At 43.4% G+C, this 18,363-nt stretch overlaps 1 protein-coding gene across 3 annotated transcripts in view; it reads right to left on the bottom strand.

The window, feature by feature from the left end:
• Clec16a (C-type lectin domain containing 16A) overlaps positions 1-18,363 on the bottom strand; it is a 216,670-nt gene that overhangs the window by 124,155 nt on the left and 74,152 nt on the right. For all 3 annotated transcript variants that reach the window (XM_005007496.4, XM_063226539.1, XM_005007494.4), the window contains exons 12-13: positions 15,926-16,026; positions 754-876 (exon numbers count right to left, since the gene is read on the bottom strand). In XM_005007496.4, coding sequence (XP_005007553.1) covers positions 754-876; positions 15,926-16,026 — 224 coding nt within the window. The remainder of the gene's footprint in view (positions 1-753; positions 877-15,925; positions 16,027-18,363) is intronic.

Raw genomic sequence — 18,363 nt, 5'->3', positions numbered from 1 at the left:
TGAATACATTAGGGAGCAGGATGAGCCACTGGGGAAAACCCCACGCAACTCCCTGCTCACTCTTTGTCAATGTCCTAAAAGTCAGAAGGAAACAGATGAGAAGACAGAATCCATGCTCAAAAATGAAAAACTACCTGAACATAAAATAGGTCTTCTTAAGCATCATACAAACCCCAGGAACCACCCCAGAAAAACGCTGCCCAGCCTCCACTCAATGACCTCTTCTGGCCCCATGACTAACAGTTTCTGGTCACTGTCGGGTCTTGTTGGGTCAGTGTGCCTCTGGAGCAGTCTTATTCCTCCCTGTCCCTGTGCCAATCCCTTTTTCTGGCTCAATTAGCCAAGTCTGCCACGTATTACACTGTTCCCCTCAGGGACTCCTGCTGCTGCCTGAAGGGAAAGGAATGTGATCTTCTACCCCAAACCCTGCTGCCTCTGCAAGTTCCTGGCAAGGAGCTGACCCCTATCTCCACTGGTCACCCAGAAAGAAGGCCTATAAACACTGGAAAAACTGGCAAGAGATGGGCTGGGTGTGGAGTGGAAGAGATGGTTTCAGGGCTAGGGGATAGAGGTGATTTAGATAAAGACATGGTTATAGTACTGGTGGACCAGGACACGCCAAGGGGAGTAAATGAGATTTGCCTGGATTCTTAAAAGGGCCAGATCCAGAGCCCTGCGGTGTGGTACCCAGTCTGGGGACCCAGTCCCTCTGACTCCACAGCCCTGTGATCGACAACGCCCCCAGGCCTGCACCTGGCTGGGCAGCATTGTTCATGATCCTGATGAGTCTTTCAGCCAGTAGATGGTTGTAGGTGGTCTTCTCGGCCACATTTGGCACTGGCAGTTGGATTCGCTCTAGTTTTTCAGGATCCATGCCTGGAACGAAAATGGGAAAGATGTGAGAACAAGTGCCTCTCTAGGATACCTGGCCCCTCCCTGAAAAGCCTGCAGAACACGACTTCCTCAGCAACCCTTCTTTCAGCAATCACCTTCGCGATTTCCTCAGCCCTGGCTGCTGCCTGTACTGTAATGTGTGTCCAAATTTTCTGTATATTGAACTCCTATAAATAAATGCATTAAAACATACATTTTCTATTACTACTTATAAGTGAGAAATCACTCCTTATGCAATTATTGACAGTAATTATAAAAAAAAAATTGAAGAATGATTTTACACTCTAGCCGGTGGAGGCTGTACACTTTGAGACCCAAGGGATGCTCTCTCTTAGTTAAAAAGAGACTGGGTGGCACTTATCATGTTGAGGACAGCCTAACACCAAATGGTGACATCCTCCTGAACCAGTGGTGGAGAACTGATAACATATATGCTATTGTGTTTTTTTAAGGCCAAAGATTTTAATGTACGAATTATTTTTTTTCTAAACTATAACCTCAGTATTTAGGTTTAATTGTAGAGTTGGCACTTTGTGATAAATAAGACAATGAGTTTTGGGTTGCAATTTGGCTCTTGGTCTTTAAAAGATTCAGCATCATGGTCTCAGACATAAGAGGAAATGGAAAAAGGAGTGCATTTCAGTGCCAGGTCTGTGTGCCAACTGAGGCCCTATCTCTTTTAGGTACATACACGACTCCACTCAGATTCTCAAACTTGTAACACCGAAGTCAAAGAGCTGGGTTGCAACCTCAAAACAAACTCAAGGGAGTCAGGCATGGTGGCACATGTCTGTAACCAGGGAGGCTAATGCAGGAGGGTTGGAGCCCAGCCTGGCCTGCAGAGTGAGTTCAAGGTGAGCCTGGAGTGAGACCTTGTCCCAAAACAAACAAATGAACAAACAAAAAATATGCTCAAGGGCACTAGGTTCCCAGTTGGGTGGCACAGATACTACCCTGCCCCTGCCCAGAGTGGCATGAGCAAAAAGGGACTAAGCTACACCTCCAGTACAGACAGGTGCATACACAATGCACCGGCCTGGAAAGCAGGTCTATCACAGAGGAATCATTTTCCCTCCAATGAAAATTCAACAGTGTCTCCTGTGAAAACTCAAAAGCATTTAAAGACAAAACATGAGATGGGGCTGTGAAAGGTGAATGGGGAAGTAAAGACGGAATGGGTGAGTCTATACCTGTGAACTATGTCACTGTTTTTCACAGGGCAAGACGGAGTGGAACAACAGGAAGACTGGTCAGGGCTACCAGAACAGTGTAAGCTGGGGACAAGAGCATTCAAACTCCTATGCTCTCACATATTATGGCTCTTGAGAAATTCACCAGTAGAAATAAACATTTCACTTGATCCAAGCTCAGAAAACCCAGTGGACTGTTTGTGTCTAAAGCACGTCTTTTCCTGTTATTTCACAAAAGAGGGGTGGGGGACAGTGGTGCTTCTCGGAACTCTTGAAATACGGCCCCTTGAATACCAGATAACACTTCATTTAGAACCTTGACAAAATGAGGGGGAGAGCAGTGGAGAGCTGACCGTCCGGGTCCTAAGTACCTCCTACGCACACGCTGACATAAGAAACCATAACAATATATCTTGCTTATTGAAGCCCTTCCAGCTCTGAGCAAGAGGCTCAGGCACACTGAGGCGATGGCACAGGTGAGGGAGGGCTGAGTTGGTAGGGCTTTCTCACATTCCCCACAAGTGTGGCTTTGTCAAACAATTTGAATGCAGTGAAGGAAGGGTCACAGGCCAACAAAACCCTTCAGTTCTGGCCTGGAGTCTGAGCCTAGCCCCTTCCTTTGTGAGGAAATTAAGACACAGAGTGGTTATATACTTCCCTAGGGTCACAGAGCAAGTCAGAGGTACAGCTCAGGCCACTGTTAGATGCGTCCAGATGTGAAGGGTGGGGAGGAGGGCACTATTCCAGCAGTGAACTTGCTGTGAAAGCTGTGCCCACAGCCTTCTCTGTGCCCGCAGGCTCACTGTCTCAGGGAAAGGGCCCCACACAGGGTATCAGATACTTAACCCCTTTGAACGTCAGTCTTCTTAGCTGTGAAATGACAATAATTTGCGTTAAACACTCAACCCAGGACAGTTGTCAGTATCAAGTGAGGAAAAGCACACAGCCATGTTTCAATAAATGCTGCCACTCACTGTCATGCACGGTGGGAGCTTTGAGTGTATCTTAATGTGTTTCTATATTCTATGTATCACAAAAGCAAAGGGAGTGGAAAAAAGAAAAACCCTAACCAAAGCTAACCTCCAGCCATCAAAGGAGGTTCAAAGGTCTGCCCAGCTGTCAGGGGCACTCTCAGGGCACAGTTTGCTCAGGTGAGTCTGAAGGATGAACAGGAGTTTACCTTGGGCTGGAGGAGGTGGGTTAGGACTTGCCAGGCCCAGGGAGGACTTCAAGGAGTGAAGCAGAGTTTGAGTACAGCTCAACAAGAGGCTGGGCCAAAATGAAGAGCTAAGATGGTGGCAAAAAGGGACAGGCAAAGCTTGGGTATCCAGACTCCTGGAGGAAGGCGTCTGGTACTGAGGATCTGGGTTGTGCTCTGGCTGACTCTGTTTCCCCTACTGCTCCAGCGGATTCCATGCTTTCAGACCTTCCCCCAGAGCTCCTCCCCTTACAATCATGGTATTACCAGGATACTGCATTACCAGAGGTAATCTTAGCACCAGCCCCAGGGACACCAAGGCAATGTGTATCCCATACAACAATGTAAAACTGTAAAAATCCCAAATGTTTCTGTTCTTTCTCTGAAGTTTCTTCCAGGCCAGATGCCTCCTTTGTTCTCTTGTTTCTTTCTTTCTCCCATCACAGCCTCTAAAACCTCCTTTGTTACTCTGAATTATTTTACTCTCGCCCTTAGTATTTAAGGTCCCTATAGCTATGCAAAAGCTCCAGAAAATCCTCTGGTTCAGCCACCTTCAAAAGCAGCTGGTGGCCCTTGACCACCACGTGTGTGTTTCAAGTGGACTTCTTCATTTACCAAAGTACTCATAAAACAACAAAACCCCCTAGATCTCCCTGGGTAAAGATGGGGCACATTAGGGAGGAAGGGAGGATCCTCTTACCAAAACAAGCTTGTGGGATAAGGTTGGGGTTGGGATGTAGTTCACGGGCAGAGCACTTGCCTGGCATGTACAAGCCCTTGTGTTCCATCCCTAGCACCAAATCTCTCTCTTTCTCTCTCTCTCTCTCCACAGCCAGATATAACAGTGTTCGGCTGTAATCACAGCATTCAGACAGTCTGAGGCAAGAGGATTCCAAGTTCAAGCCCAGCCTGAGAGACTTTGTGAGACTCTCACTCCAAATTAAAACAAAAAACAAAAAAAGGATCTGGGAATACAGTGAAGCCCTTGAGTTCAATCCCCAGTACTAAAAAAAGAGAAGGAAGGAGGAAGGAGAGAGGAAAGGAGGGAGGGATAGATAAAGAAACGGGGTCGGGGGGTTTCCTGCATTAAACAAGCACTGAGGAACTGGTATACATTATGCATAATATTGAGTTTAATCCTTGAGATCTCTTGTAAAGTAGGTAATATGATCTCTACTTTACGGATAAAAAAACAGAGGTTCAAAGAAGAGACGTTTGCCTGAGGTCACACACACAGCAGAGCAGTTTCCACCCGCCGTGCTTTCCACCCTCCCTGCTGCGCTGCACGATTCTTGCTTGTTAGTTTTCCTCTCTATTTGCCCAAACTATGTGTATAATAGTATCTAGCAGTGGTCTTGGCATGAAGTCCACAAATGTTTGCTAAATTAGTTTTTAAAGGAATTAACCAACTTTGATCCAATTTAGCCTACAACAAAACAGGGGGGACAGAAGATCAGACAGATAGTAAAAGGAGGGGAAAATATAATCAAGTAGGAGCTTGGTACAGAAGAGCACCTCTAATACCTACATGGCAGAGGCTGAAAGGAAATATAACGAAATCATCAGCAGTTGGGCCTTATTGAGTAATAAGTATAACCACAGGCAAGTGAACAAAATTCTTATTCTCACTTTTGTTTCTTATTACAGCATCATCACCATTCTTAGAAAGGCATTTAATTTATGGGAAAATACTTGATTTGGGTTTTTAAACTATTTTCCTGAAACAAAATCATGCCAAAAGTCCTGCATAAGGCCTACTTTACAGCATGACAGGGACACGCATGTGACAGGTAAGATGGCACATGTATGAGGCCACACGCACACAGACACACGTGCTGTGGTTTCCAGTCACAGAAAGACAGATTTTGCGGCAAATCTCATAGTTTCATTGCTGGTCATTTCCCTCGAACTGAAACTAACACTGGATAATATATTATCTTTTTGGCTCAGCCCTCAAGTGTCTGATGACAGACAAATTCCAAAGAAACCTAATGTACCTCACATGGCCCTACAAAATGTTCTAACCTATGCTGACTTCCACGGGCCACATGTTCCTTTGGTCCTTTCTTGTCTGCCAGTGGCCTCAGGGGACCTCAGATCCGAGTCAGCACAGGTAACCCCTCTCTAAGGGGCTGGGGGAGCACTCCTAACTAATTTTAAAAAGCCACAATAGAAGTGAAAGGTGTGGTCCTGCACTATTAGTAACTAGTCACTAAGTCTCTTTTCTATCTCTTCTCCAAATTCCAAATTTCTGGATTCCTCCCCATTAGCAGCAGGTCCCGCTCAGACAGACGTGGAAAAGACTCACACCAAAGCTACATAAAAGGACCAGTGAGAAAACCTGAATAAAGAGAGCATGAGAACACCAGGTAAATAACGTTCAAATATTTTTTATTCCTTTTGAACATGCAAGGTCTACTTGGCTATAATCACGCAAGCCTTGCCAGCTCTGGAAGATGACAAACCCCAGCCATTCCAAAAGCCAAACAGATGTTGGGCCAATTTCCAATGTACTTCCAGTTCTGATTATCTGCCAGCCAAGATCCAACATGATGTTTTGCCAGCTCTCAGTATGGCAAAAGCCTCCCTTTATCCTATTACTTTTCAACCTTTCCCATACCTCTCATCCATGTTCCAGTAACTCGAAAGCAAAACAAAATGAGAAGCCCAATATTCCTCTTGAGTAAACAATGGGAAATGGAAAATAAAATGCCAGAAAGGTGGTGAGTGGACTGGAGAACCTTCAAGAATACAAAAGCTGAACGATAAGCACCCTCCACTCCATGCTCACTCTTGCACTATGGTTCTGTGGAATTGAAAAAAAGCTGCATTTTCTATTACGGACATGAACCAGAATTCATTATGTGGCTTGACTGAATCACGGCAACTGCCTTCCCCCAACCAGTCAACCCTTCCACTGTGGGATATTCATTTTTGTGCAGCATCTAATCTGTTATGATTTACTGGAAGGCCTGCACTCACATTTGGTTTTTATTAACATTGCTTTTATGTTAAAATTGTCTTATGAGGAAAATCTATTGGAAAGAGACTATCTCATTCAGGGGCCTGTTTAGGATCTGGAAAAGAGAGGCTGGAAGTTCAATACAGCTAACTGCTTGCTGTTTATTCAGAAAACCAGCCTACCACCGCCACCATCACCAAATCCCGCACCAAATGCAGCCCGTGCCCACAGGCAGGACTAGGGCACAGACCAGTGGCAGCTACTCCACCAGGCAGCTTCCCTGAGCGTACCAACCTGAAACTATGAGGTTCTTTTCCAAACCATTCTGTGGACGATGCCTGTTGGTCCTAGACTCCAGCTGTCATGCAACATTAGGATTGGGATATTGGGCATCTCCTAGATCCCTCTATTGGTGCTTCCTCCCATTGAGATCAGGTAGAACTCACTGTCGCCCAGCCCTGCACCTCTCCTCGTCTCTCCAACGACACCACTCCGCTGCTCAAACCAAATGGCAGTAATTGTCACTGACGCATCCCTTTACTCAACCCCTGCATCTGATCCATCAACACACGCTGGCTGTGGGTCCAAAATACAGGACACACTCTTCCAGTTTCCTGCATCTAGGTAACCAACTTCCAATCCAGTCTACACTATCTCTTGCCTAGACTGCTGAAACAGTTTTGTAAGTCTCCCAGTTTTCCTCCTGCAAGTCACTCCCCACTCCCAATAATGTACTTTTCCATTCAGTAGCCAGAAGCTCATTTAAACACTACCATCTGATCACGTCACTATCCTACTTAAAAATCCTGAAGAGGTTTCCCACTGGACTTGGGGAAAAAAAGTTAAATTCCCTTTCATGGCTTCATGGCCTTTCAAGATCTGTTGCCTGCCCACTTGTCACGCTTTCTGCTCCTCAAACATGGAAGTAGTTTTGTGCCCCAGGGACGTTTACATGCTGTTCCTTTTGCCTGAAGCACGGTTGTCTCCAGTCTTTGCAGAGACTGAGGCTCCTTTTGCTTTTTACTTTTCAGGTCTTGGTTCTGATCTTCTTCCTCAGAGAAGCCTTCCCCAATCATTCTGGCCAGTAACTCTGCACCCCTATAACCAGTCATTTCTCCTCACTCTACCCTATTCGCTTCCTTCTCCCATTTCTCACCATGACAATTCCTTTTCTTCTTTATTTGAAAGAGATTAATTAGACTTGTTTCGGTGACTACAACAGTGCTATGCACAGAGCAAATACTGCTGACTGACAAAAAGACTTGTCGGTTCCACCTCTGGCTCCCCTACCAGGAGCCCGTTCTAAGGGACACTTCCTGATCCATCTGTCCTCAGCAGCCTGACACAGCTTGCAGAAACATAGTTCACAGTTGCTGCCTGTGTCATCCTCCACACTCTAACCCTCTTGCCTCTCAGAAGATAGCACTGCGCACTCACCCTCTAGAATAGACAATCATCTGTCAGATGTGTCTTGGGTGCTCTCACTCCACCCTCTGCCAGTTTTCCTTTAGTCTCTGGGTGCGTCTTCCCCTGCTCCATACCAGTGGCCTTGGTGGCTTCAGGAAGTCAGCCCTGATTCCTCATGGGAGGTTTCAGGCCTGGGGGTAGGGTTGTCCTACCAGATGATGCTTGTTGGGCCAAGGCCTTGATCGGCCTGGTGTCTGCAGCTCTCACACTATGCAAACTGCCCCACATACAACAGGGCTCTGTGCTCCACATGTGTTTGTCCAATGACTACATGAGTAAAATCTTCATGAACTAATTGACATGGTCTTTTGGCACCAAAAAAGATGGTCATATTTAAAAGAAGGCAAGCATAGATTATATGACAAAAACTGCATAGATTATATGACCTCTTGGATGCCAAGAAAGCTTCTCACTGTGATACAGTTTAAGTCCCTCTGGGCTCTGCCTGTCCTCATCAGGATGAACTTTTGCCTCTGGTGCTGCTGTCCCTGTTACCACTCTCACCTCTCTGTTACTTGGGCCACACTGACCTTGTTTTCCACAAAGCACATCACATTTGTCTCTGTGTTGCCTCTGATAATCACTCAGGAGCACGCAGAACCTTCTGCCTTCAGCTGGCCCCATTGCTTCCTCTGGGTCCATTTTCACAGCTCTACTTCCTCTCACATGGAATTATCTTCCTTGCTAGCTAGTAGCTTACTGCTGGTAACAGAACGCAGACTCTACTGCATGCCAAATGCAGCCACAGTGCCCAGTGTCTAATATGGGCCTCAAAAATATTTGTGGGTGGGGTGAAGGGATTCATAAATGAATGGCATTACAAGAAGCAGAAGAAGAATTGGATTTCCTCAAATACAAATTCAATCTTCTAAGAAGAAAGGCCCAAGAAAGAACAGTGGGCTTCCCATGCAGTAACCTGGGAGGGACGTCTCCAGCTATATCACTGTGGCACTGCAGCACCCACATGCAGTTCAGACTTTAATACTCCAGGAGGAAGCCCATGGGGAATTCAGCCACCCAAAAGACAAAGTATGTATCAGTGTCCTGTGGAGCTAAGGCCCTGAGCAGAGGCTGCCAGGAAAAAGTAGCATTGAGGACCTACCACATGGCTGAGAGGCAACCAACCCATAAACTCTGGCCAAGCACTGACTAAGTGCCAGATACTAAGGCTGGGCACTAAGGGGGCCATCAGGAAAGTCATGGTCTCTATTGTACAAGGCCTGTCATTCAAAAGGGCAGAGAAAAAAAGGTTTTAAAAATGGCATGGAAATTTCATGAAAATGAAAAAAAAATGTCAGCTACATGGAAATGAAAAAATACTGTTAAGAAAAGGAAAAGAGGGGCTGGGGATTTAGCTCAGCGGCATAAGCAACCTGCCTTGCAAGCAGGTGGTCGTGAATTCGATTCCTGGTACCGATTAAAAAAAAAAAAAAAGAAAAGGAAAAGACATGTCACAGAAGAAAATCTTTGTAAACCACATCTGATAAAGAACTTGTATCTATTTGGGTGTGGAGGTGCATGCTGTAATGCTACTCGGGAGGCTGAGGCAGGCAGACGACCCCAAGTTCAAGGCCAATCCTGAGCAACATAGCTAGTTTAAGGCCCTAGCTAGGAGAAAGACCTTGTTTCAAAAAAACCCCAAAACTAAAAGAATAAAGAACTTGTGCTGGGATTATATAAGGAATTCTCAAAGTCCAACAGTAAGAAAACAGCTAGCCCCATAAAAAATGGCCAAAGGATTTGAAAAGACTCTTTACCAAATAAGTGTATGGCAAATGAAATACATGAAAAGATATTTAACATCATTAGTTATTAGGAAAATGCAAATGCAAATCACAAGATACCCCAGATATCTGTTTTGAGTGGCAAAAATGTAAAAGGTCATCATACTTAGAAGTGGTGAAGATATAAAAAAACTAGAACACTTGTACATTGGTAGCAGCATATAAATTATACAGACACTTTGGAAAACAGTTTGACAGTTTTGCTAGGCATGGTAGTGTATGCCGGTAATCTCAGTACTCAAGAAGCTGAGGCAGGAGGATTGCTGTGAGTTTGAGGCTAGTCTGGGTTATGAAGCAAGTTCAAGGCCAGGCTGAACTGTACAATGTAGCCCTGTCTCAAAAAGCAAAAAAAAAAAAAAAAAAAAAAAAAAAGAAAAGAAAAGGCAAATATATACCTCTTTTATGACTCAGCCATTCTATTCTTAGGTGTTTACCCAACAGAAAAGGAAACATGTCTATGTAGATTTGTACACAAACGTTCACAGTGGTTTTAGTTGTAATGGTTAAAAAATTTACAAACAACCAATTTTAACTGTTAATGCCCATTAACAGTTAAAATTTGCAAATAACCAAGAGCTGGGGATTTAGCTCAGTGGCCTGCCTGGTAAGTGCACGGTCGTGAGTTCAATCCCCGGTACACACATACACACACACACACACACACACACAAATGATAATAATAATAATAATAATAATTTGCAAATAACCAAAAGCCCATTAACAGCTCCAAACAAACTTGGGCACATTCACATGATGGAACGTTACCCAATAATAAGAAATGAACCACAAATGACAACATGGATGAATCCTAACACAATCAAGAAGATTGAAAGAAACCACACAAAAAAGAATATATACTGCATGATTCTGTTTATACAAAGTTCTAGAAAGTGACAGAGAGGAGCACACCAGTGTAGCCTGGGAGAAGATGTGAGAAGGAGGGACATGAAGAAACTTTCAGGGTGATGAATATGATGGACATTGTCTTAACTGTGCTGATGGTTTCACAAGTGCTTCCATTTATCAAAATGTGTTAAATTCTTCACTTTAATATATGCAGATTATTGGGTAATGATTATATCTCAATTTTTTAATTAAAAAATGATGCCATGATTTCCAGACAAGATGGGCTATATTTACTCTCCAGATTCAAATGATCTAACAAATGCGCAAATACATAAATCAATGGTTAGCCAAGTCTGGAGACAAAAAGAAGTCACATAATAAAGTAACCCTGAAAAAGGGCAATCAAAGGAGGTGGTCCAGTGATTGCTCCAGCTCATTGTCTAAGAGTTTCCAGGCCTCATTACAGTGAAAAAAACCCGAACAAAGCCCTCATCTCTCTGAGATGAGAAGGCAGTACTTGGGAATCAGGGAAGCCAAGCAGCTGCAATTTGTGGGAGTCCTGAAGAGAAAGACTCCTCAGAAAAAGCATCCAAGATGTGCAGATGGTTCCTTCTGGGCTAAGTTCTGGTATCTGCACACATGTAAGGAGAGGAAAACAGCTACTGTTATGGAGCAGGTGGAGTGCACAAGGGGGGGGGGGAGCTGTGTGCAAAGGTGTCTTATCCACAGGGGAGTGTGTAAACTCTCAGAAAAGCATTGCCTCATCAGTGGGGGCCATGTTAGTCTCAGACTAGAGGCTGTCTGGACCAGTCCTACTAAGACTAAGCAAGCCTCAGCAAGAAGCAGACCAATTCCAAGTAACAACCATAAGATCAAAAATATTTAAAGGAAAAAAGAACACAGCATCCCACAACGCAAAATTCACACTAACTGTCAACCAATCAAAAGTTACCAGACACACCCCCACCCCCACCCCCAATATAAATGGAGTAGGAGACTAGAATCCAAAAGCAAAAGAAAAAATTAATAGAAACACAGCATGACATTGCACAGATGATAGACAAGAAGAAATCAAAAAGTTAATTGTAAAATACCTTAAAATGAATGAAAATAAACTACATACATAAAAATTTACTGCATGCAGCTAAATCAGTACTCAGACACTGACAGTATTAAATTCTTATAAAAGAACAAAGCTAAAAAGTTGTACAGGTTTAAAGTCGACGTAACTGAAAAAGGAATAGAATGAAGGTATACTTTTGGTCAAGAAACTGTATTACATCCTGATTGTGGTGATGTTCACATAAATACACATGTGCTAAAATTCACAAAATTATATGCAAGAAGTTAATCTTACTCTGTATTAATTTAAAAATAAAATAAATGAACTAACTTAGTCAATATTCCAAGCTTCTAGCTTAAGAAACTATACAAAGGAGAGCAAATTAAATCTGAAATAAGGGTTGTGGATTTGGCTCAGTGGCATAAGCGCCTGCCTTGCAAGCAGGCAGTCATGAGTTCAATCCCCAGTATTGATAAAAAGGAAAAAGACAATAAATAAATAAATAAATAAATCTGAAATAAGCAGTAGACTGTAATGAATAAAGAAACTGAAAACCTTAAGATGATAAAGAATGCCAATAAAGGGCTGGGGATTTAGCTCAGCGGCATAAGCACCTGCCTTGAAAGCAGGCAGTCGTGAGTTCGATCCCTGGTACCGATAAAAACGATAAAAAGCCAAAAAAAAAAAGAATGCCAATAAAATTGATAATCCTCTAGCCAAATTGGTCAGGAAAAAAACAGAAACAAAAAACTATGATCCAAATTATCAATATCATGAACTGGAGGACATCACTACAGATTCTACAGGCAATAAAATAATAAAGGAGTATTATGAACAAATTTATGATGAGAAATTCAACAATTTAGATGAAATGACAAATTCTCTGACACACACAAATTAACCAGACCTCACTCAAGAAGAAACAGAAAACCTTAAACAGCTTTCTATCTATTGAAAAACTGATTAAAAACCTGCTCAGCTGGACATGAGAGTGTACACCTATAATCCTAACTGCTGAGGAGGTTAAGGCAGGAGGATGGCAAGTTATAGGCCGACTGAGCAACTTAGTAAGACCCAATCCCAAAGCAAAATTTAAAAAGGGGCTAGAGATGTAGCTTAGTGGTAGAACACTCACTTAGTAAGGCCCTGTGTTTAAATCTCTAATACTGCAAAAACAAACAGACTCCAAGCCCAGGTGGCTTCATTGATTTAAAGAACATTTTAAAAAGACATAATGCTAGTTCTATAAAATCTATTTTCAGAAAATTGAGGAGAGAATACTTTCCAGTTCATTCTGTAAGTAAGCAAATGCTGAGAGCAAAACTAGACAGAAGACTCCATACCAGTATCATTCATTAATATACATGCAAAACTTTTTAACAAAATGTTAGCAAATCAAATCCATCAAAGTGCCAGAGTAGGTGGCATTAACCCTGAGATACTGGAAAGGGTTTTCCGAAGAAGGTGACTTCTGGGAAGAACTCTGACAGACAAGCAGCATTTCAATAGGTGATAATGTTGCAGGAAAACAAACAAACAAACAAACAAACAAAACAAAAAAAGCAGGAAAACCTACCAAAGATAAAGAAACTAGGCTCCAGAAACAGGTAAGTGTACTGACACTGACCAGGTTGGTTGCCAGGCTTCCAAAGGACTTCCATTCTAGAGAACAGACCCCCCACATAGGACTGAGCCCTTGAGACCAAGTACTTTTCCACAGTTAGATACCATCAAGCTAGAATCCTGTCTAAGAATTTGAACCTGGGGGCTGGGGATTTAGCTCAATGGCACAAGCGCCTGCCTTGCAAGCTTGTGGTCGTGAATTCAATCCCTAGTGCTGACAAACAAACAAAAAAAAAGAGTTTGAACCTGGAATAGACAGACTCTCAGCCTTGCTGGGACAAAATCAGCCACTGAGGGAAGGCTGTGGTACCCAGAGTTGTTTGGTCCCTGGATCTGGTAGGCTAAAGGTCCTGATCTAGGCTTTTCAGCAACCTCTTGCATCCTGTGAGCTGCCCCAGAAGCCTTCCTATGATAGGCTTTCTTTTTAGCTTCAGGTAATAAACAGCAGCACTTTCTGTTGCATGTCCACAAAAAATCATGACTTCAGTGGGTACCATGACAGGTGCAATGGGTTTAGCGTTTTGTCACTGCAAAAAAATTTGAAGGCCTCTGGGAGAGAGCAAAGGATCTAAGAAGGGAAGTCCTAGGAATCAGATCAAGTTGGAGAAAGGTAGGTGCAATCTAGATACTCCAAATGACAGGTACAAGAGGGCAGAGGTTGGAGCAACGGTGAAGGAGATACTAGTGGTTTTTGAACAGGAAAGGTGGGGTCAAAGCAGTCTTACTGCAGAGGGTTTCTGGTAGCGGGACACAGGACAGATCATAAAATAGCAGTGTGCTTGACCCTTCCAAGACGCCAGGGCCAGACCCCACACACTCCTGTGCCTCTGCTCTCATTCCAGCCCTGGCTCAAAGCCAGGTACTGGGTAGGTGTTGAGTTAAAGTCTGCTGATTAGATAGGCTGAAAAGGGAGAATCAACACCTGGTGAGTAAATGCTGGGAGCACAGGAGTGAAAGAGCTGGAGGTCACAGCAGTTTCAAGCTTGGCTGGCAATTCCAAATGAAGAGAATGGCAGGAGTGTGTGTACCTACAGGATAGGAGCTCAGTGTTTCAAGGTGTTGCCAAAACAGAGAGGAGTTAAAGCTGAGGTGCTGGAATGTTGAGGGCACAGAGGTGAGGCCTGGAGTGTGGTAGGTAAAGCATAGGTAGATGTTGGTAGGTCTCATGGAGTTCATTGTGCTCTCAGTCAGTAATGGAAGGCCCCTGTGTGTCAGGCATCAAGTCAGGCATTACAGGCAATTACAGAAGCCATGGGAGACACTAAGACTGCAGAGGGAAATGTCGGCAGGCTGTTCCCAGGATCTGGAGCTATCTGTGTTTCTTTCAAAAGGCTCAGGCTGTGAGGCTGGGGTGCAGTTCAGTGCTAGAGCACTTGCCAAGCATGTGTGGGCTACATTTGATCCCCGATTCTAGGTGGGGGAAGAAAAAGAAAAAGAAATATGTCTCACTCTAGGTCTTCAGACATGCTAATGAGCACAATGGTTTATACCTGAACAAAGCAGTTATGGCTGGTCCCTCTACAAGAGGACAAAGCCTGGAAGCAGTCTGAGTGCCATCTGCTAAGAAGATATTAGAACAAATGGTGGCACCGACATATGATCAAAGAAAATCAGGCACTTCTACATGGATGCGAAGCAACGTGCTGGTATGTGAGGATATGAGATGATATGAGAGGGACGTAAGAGACACATTTATGGTTCAGGGAATAGTTGCAGCAGTAAATTCGCCTGCACTCCTACTTGGGTTTGCACAGTTATCTTTGAAAAGACACACAAAAAACTGGTAGAATGAGCTGCCTTTGAGGAAGTGAGCTAAAGGATGAAGGTGGGGACAGACTTTTGTCACTATATTCATTTACCACAAGACTTAGTTTCACAGTTAACGATTAAGAATAAATGCTTAGTTATGTTGAGTTTAGGTTAGTTGTGTTTGTTTTGGAGTTTTTTGCTACCATACTGGGGACTGAACCTAGGGTTCCCAGCTCTCTTTGTTTTATTTTGAGAGATGGTCTCATCAAGCTGCCCAAGCTGGCCTCCAGCTCCTGCCTCAGTCTCCCAAGTAGCTGGGATTACTGGTGTCTGCCACCATGCTCAGCATTGATATGTTTCAATATCTCTAGCACAGGCTGACTTAGTAAAAACCAACTCCATCAACTTCTCAGTAAACTTATAAGAAGCCTCCTAAAACTGTTATTTGATACAGTGTAACACGTCATCTATGCCATCCTCAATTCTTGGCAAGGCTAGAAGAAATATTTCCTAATTCTTCTTTGATGAGAGCCTGATGTGAAGGTTCCCAAACATGCCATGTCAAGCCAGAGGGGGAAACACCAGCGGCTGTTCCCAGCAGTCAGCAGTGAGGGGAGGAATGATGAATCCTAATCAACTGTCAACTCCACATGAGCTGGATCCTGAACACGCAGCCTCAATAGGGGAAGCCAGAGAACCACACCTTTCTTTAGAAAGGAAATATACACTTTAACAAAATCTACTCAGGTCTATTTTAGTTCTAAAGCCAGGAACACCAAGTATTATAAATAGCAAAACCAAGGTTATGGTTTGACTGATTTCAGTTCTGATGTTGGGAAAGTGGTTGTTGGCTAAGTCAATTGTAAAGCAAGGGGTTGACAGAAAGCCACAGTGTGGAGACAGTCACAGTGGGTTAGACAGTCAACACTAACCTTTCCCCCTTATTGCCTGAGTCAACAATTCCTGTGGCTTCGGTCTGTAAGAAAGCACCTGAAAAATCGGAAGGAGACTGAAGAAGAGCACTGGGGGAGCTGGTTTTGGCAGCCAGAAAATCCCCCAAGAAGAGCTGTCTTCTCTCCTCCAAATGGCAGCAGGGGCAATCTAGCCACCATCAGGTCATAGGAAAAAGGCAGGTGAGAGCATGCCTACCTTTGTTATGAGACATGGCATACAGGAGGCAGAGCACAAAGAGGGCATGGTAATCATCGTCCGGGCTGTTCAGAGCATGGTACACCATATCCAGAAAGGGTCTGGAAGAGAAGGGGCATGGTTGAACCTCTTGGCACAAAGTGAACATTCCCTCCCACTCCCACCCTGGGGTGCCAGCTGCCCTTGCCTCTCAGCTCTGTACTCCAAGGCCCTCTAGTGTGTAGAGTCCAGCACCTGGCCTTAGGGACACTAACACAAATAAGAGGTAGATTCTCCCCATAGAAAGCTGCTATCTACAGGAGAAACTGAACAAGGAACAGGTTACTTAGTCTCTTAACAATCATTTACCAAGTGTCCCAGACACTGGGGATCAATGATACAAAGTTCCCATTTCTTTGGCATTCCCACACCAGTTGGCACAGATAGGGAATAGAGACAAACATACATCATGATGACACAAAGTGATGTGTGTCACAAGAGAATGAAGAAAACTGGGCATCATGAAAGACCAGTAATATTACATAAAGCACAACAACAACATGAACAAATTTAAAGATATGGACCCCAGAGCCAGAATGCCTGGGTTCACACCCTGCTTCTGTCTCTTCTTTGCTGCAAACCCTCAGGAAAGTTACTTCTAACCGCTTCTCCCATGGTCCCCTTTGTACTACAGGTTAGAAGCTGACAGGACTACTGCGAAGACTCAGGGGCGAAGGTGGCTGAAAGGAACTTAGCCCAGGGCCAGGCACTATAGAGAGTCAACACCTGGTGGCTGCTATCTGCTTTCTATTTTTAATATTCCAAGGGCACTTTTCCATAATTTCATTTTGGCAGAGTCCTGGGCCAGCAATTTTTTTGGATTGACATTCTCTGACTATACAAATGGATAGCAATGTTTCTCACCTTTGATGCTGTGTGTGTGAGATCTAAAGAGCAGTGGCAAATATTGGAAATGGCATATCCCAAACGCTGCGCTCCAGCAGCAGGGCCTGGCCTAGAGCACTCTTCAACACAAGGATAACACAATATGCTCAGGTCAGACCTGCAGGCAGATGGTTCTGATCCTGTAACTATTTGTGGCTGCTGCTTTGGATGCCGGGTAGAAGCCCAGAGAGCATACTGGTGAGGGATCAAAGGCACATTTAACACCTGGAAGGGCATGCAAACTACTAACAGCACTGGCAAAGCAAAACTGGGGATCTGTTCTCTGCAAAATCTTTTATACTTGTCTGAATTTTGAGTTCTATAAATAAATCATCAATATAAAATATTAAATTAAAAATGCAAAGAAAAAGCAATGACAATGTACTTGTCATAACATTCCAAATATATGTAGAACACACAAAAATTAAAGGGGACATCAATATTTAGTCTGTTTCTCTGGAGCCACAGCAGAGCACCTGCCACCTTTCAGATGTGTGAAGAGTTTTGTCATGTGTGGATCTGGGTTTTATTCCAGTGCTAATTCTTCCAAACTTGAGAGTAAGATAAAGTATAAAACATTTTTTGTACAAAACAGTTGTTTGCAGTTTGGATTACATTTCCATTTGGGAATAATATGAATAACCAAGTGCAATAACAGAAGCAACCGTGGGTGGGTATTACCATCTTTTATGTATGAGATGAATTATTATGGACTCACTAAGTGTTTTGTTTACTAAGAGTATAACAAAAGGAAAAAGATGGTTGGATTTGGTATTAGATAGAAAAAAGAAGGAATTTTTAAAAATGATAGAAATGAGCTAATGGGAAGAAAGATGGCAGAATTCTCAGGAGGCTGCATTGAGAAAAAGGTAAAGAATGAAAATGGTAGGCAGCAAAGCTTGCCTTGGAATAGTGGAATCATCAAGACTTGTTTCTTCTGTATTTTTCAAGGTTTTCACATTTTCTGAATTTGTCTCTTCACTATACTTTTAAAAACAAGCAATGTTTTAAACATTTTTAGTTGCTCAACTTAATACTTAACTCTAAATGCAAACAGAGCCCACAATGTACTGGGAATATAAGAATAGTTCCTCATTTTATTATGCTATTTCTTTGGACAAGTGGATCATCCAAAGCCACGATGCAGTTTCCATCATAGAGAACAAGTGGCTACCCTTCTGTGTGCTCCTTTCAGCACTTGGAAGTGGAGGGGACAGATGGCTGTCACAATCTCTGGCAATCAGTGACCAAGTATCTCTGCAACAGAGATATAGCTTTCCACCTGGGACAGCCTCTTCCCAGGCATGCAGTTTCAGAGAAGAGCAGTGTCTGGCCCAAAGCTTGGCAGGCCTAACGATGGCCTAACTCAGGACATCCAAGTTAACTTCTATGACTAAGTCACATGGTGAAAGATGCAGCTGGAGTCAGTCAAAATTAGAAAAAATCTCAACTCAAAGGAAACCTTTCTCTTCATTAAACTTAATGAAAAAAATACATTTTGGTTTCCTTCTTAA

This window comes from Cavia porcellus, unplaced genomic scaffold (genome assembly GCF_034190915.1).
Source record: "Cavia porcellus strain 051 isolate PalLab524CR breed Dunkin Hartley unplaced genomic scaffold, mCavPor4.1 scaffold_16, whole genome shotgun sequence".
NCBI classification, from domain to species: Eukaryota; Metazoa; Chordata; class Mammalia; order Rodentia; family Caviidae; genus Cavia; species Cavia porcellus.
This window is presented reverse-complemented; position numbering and strand designations above follow the sequence as displayed.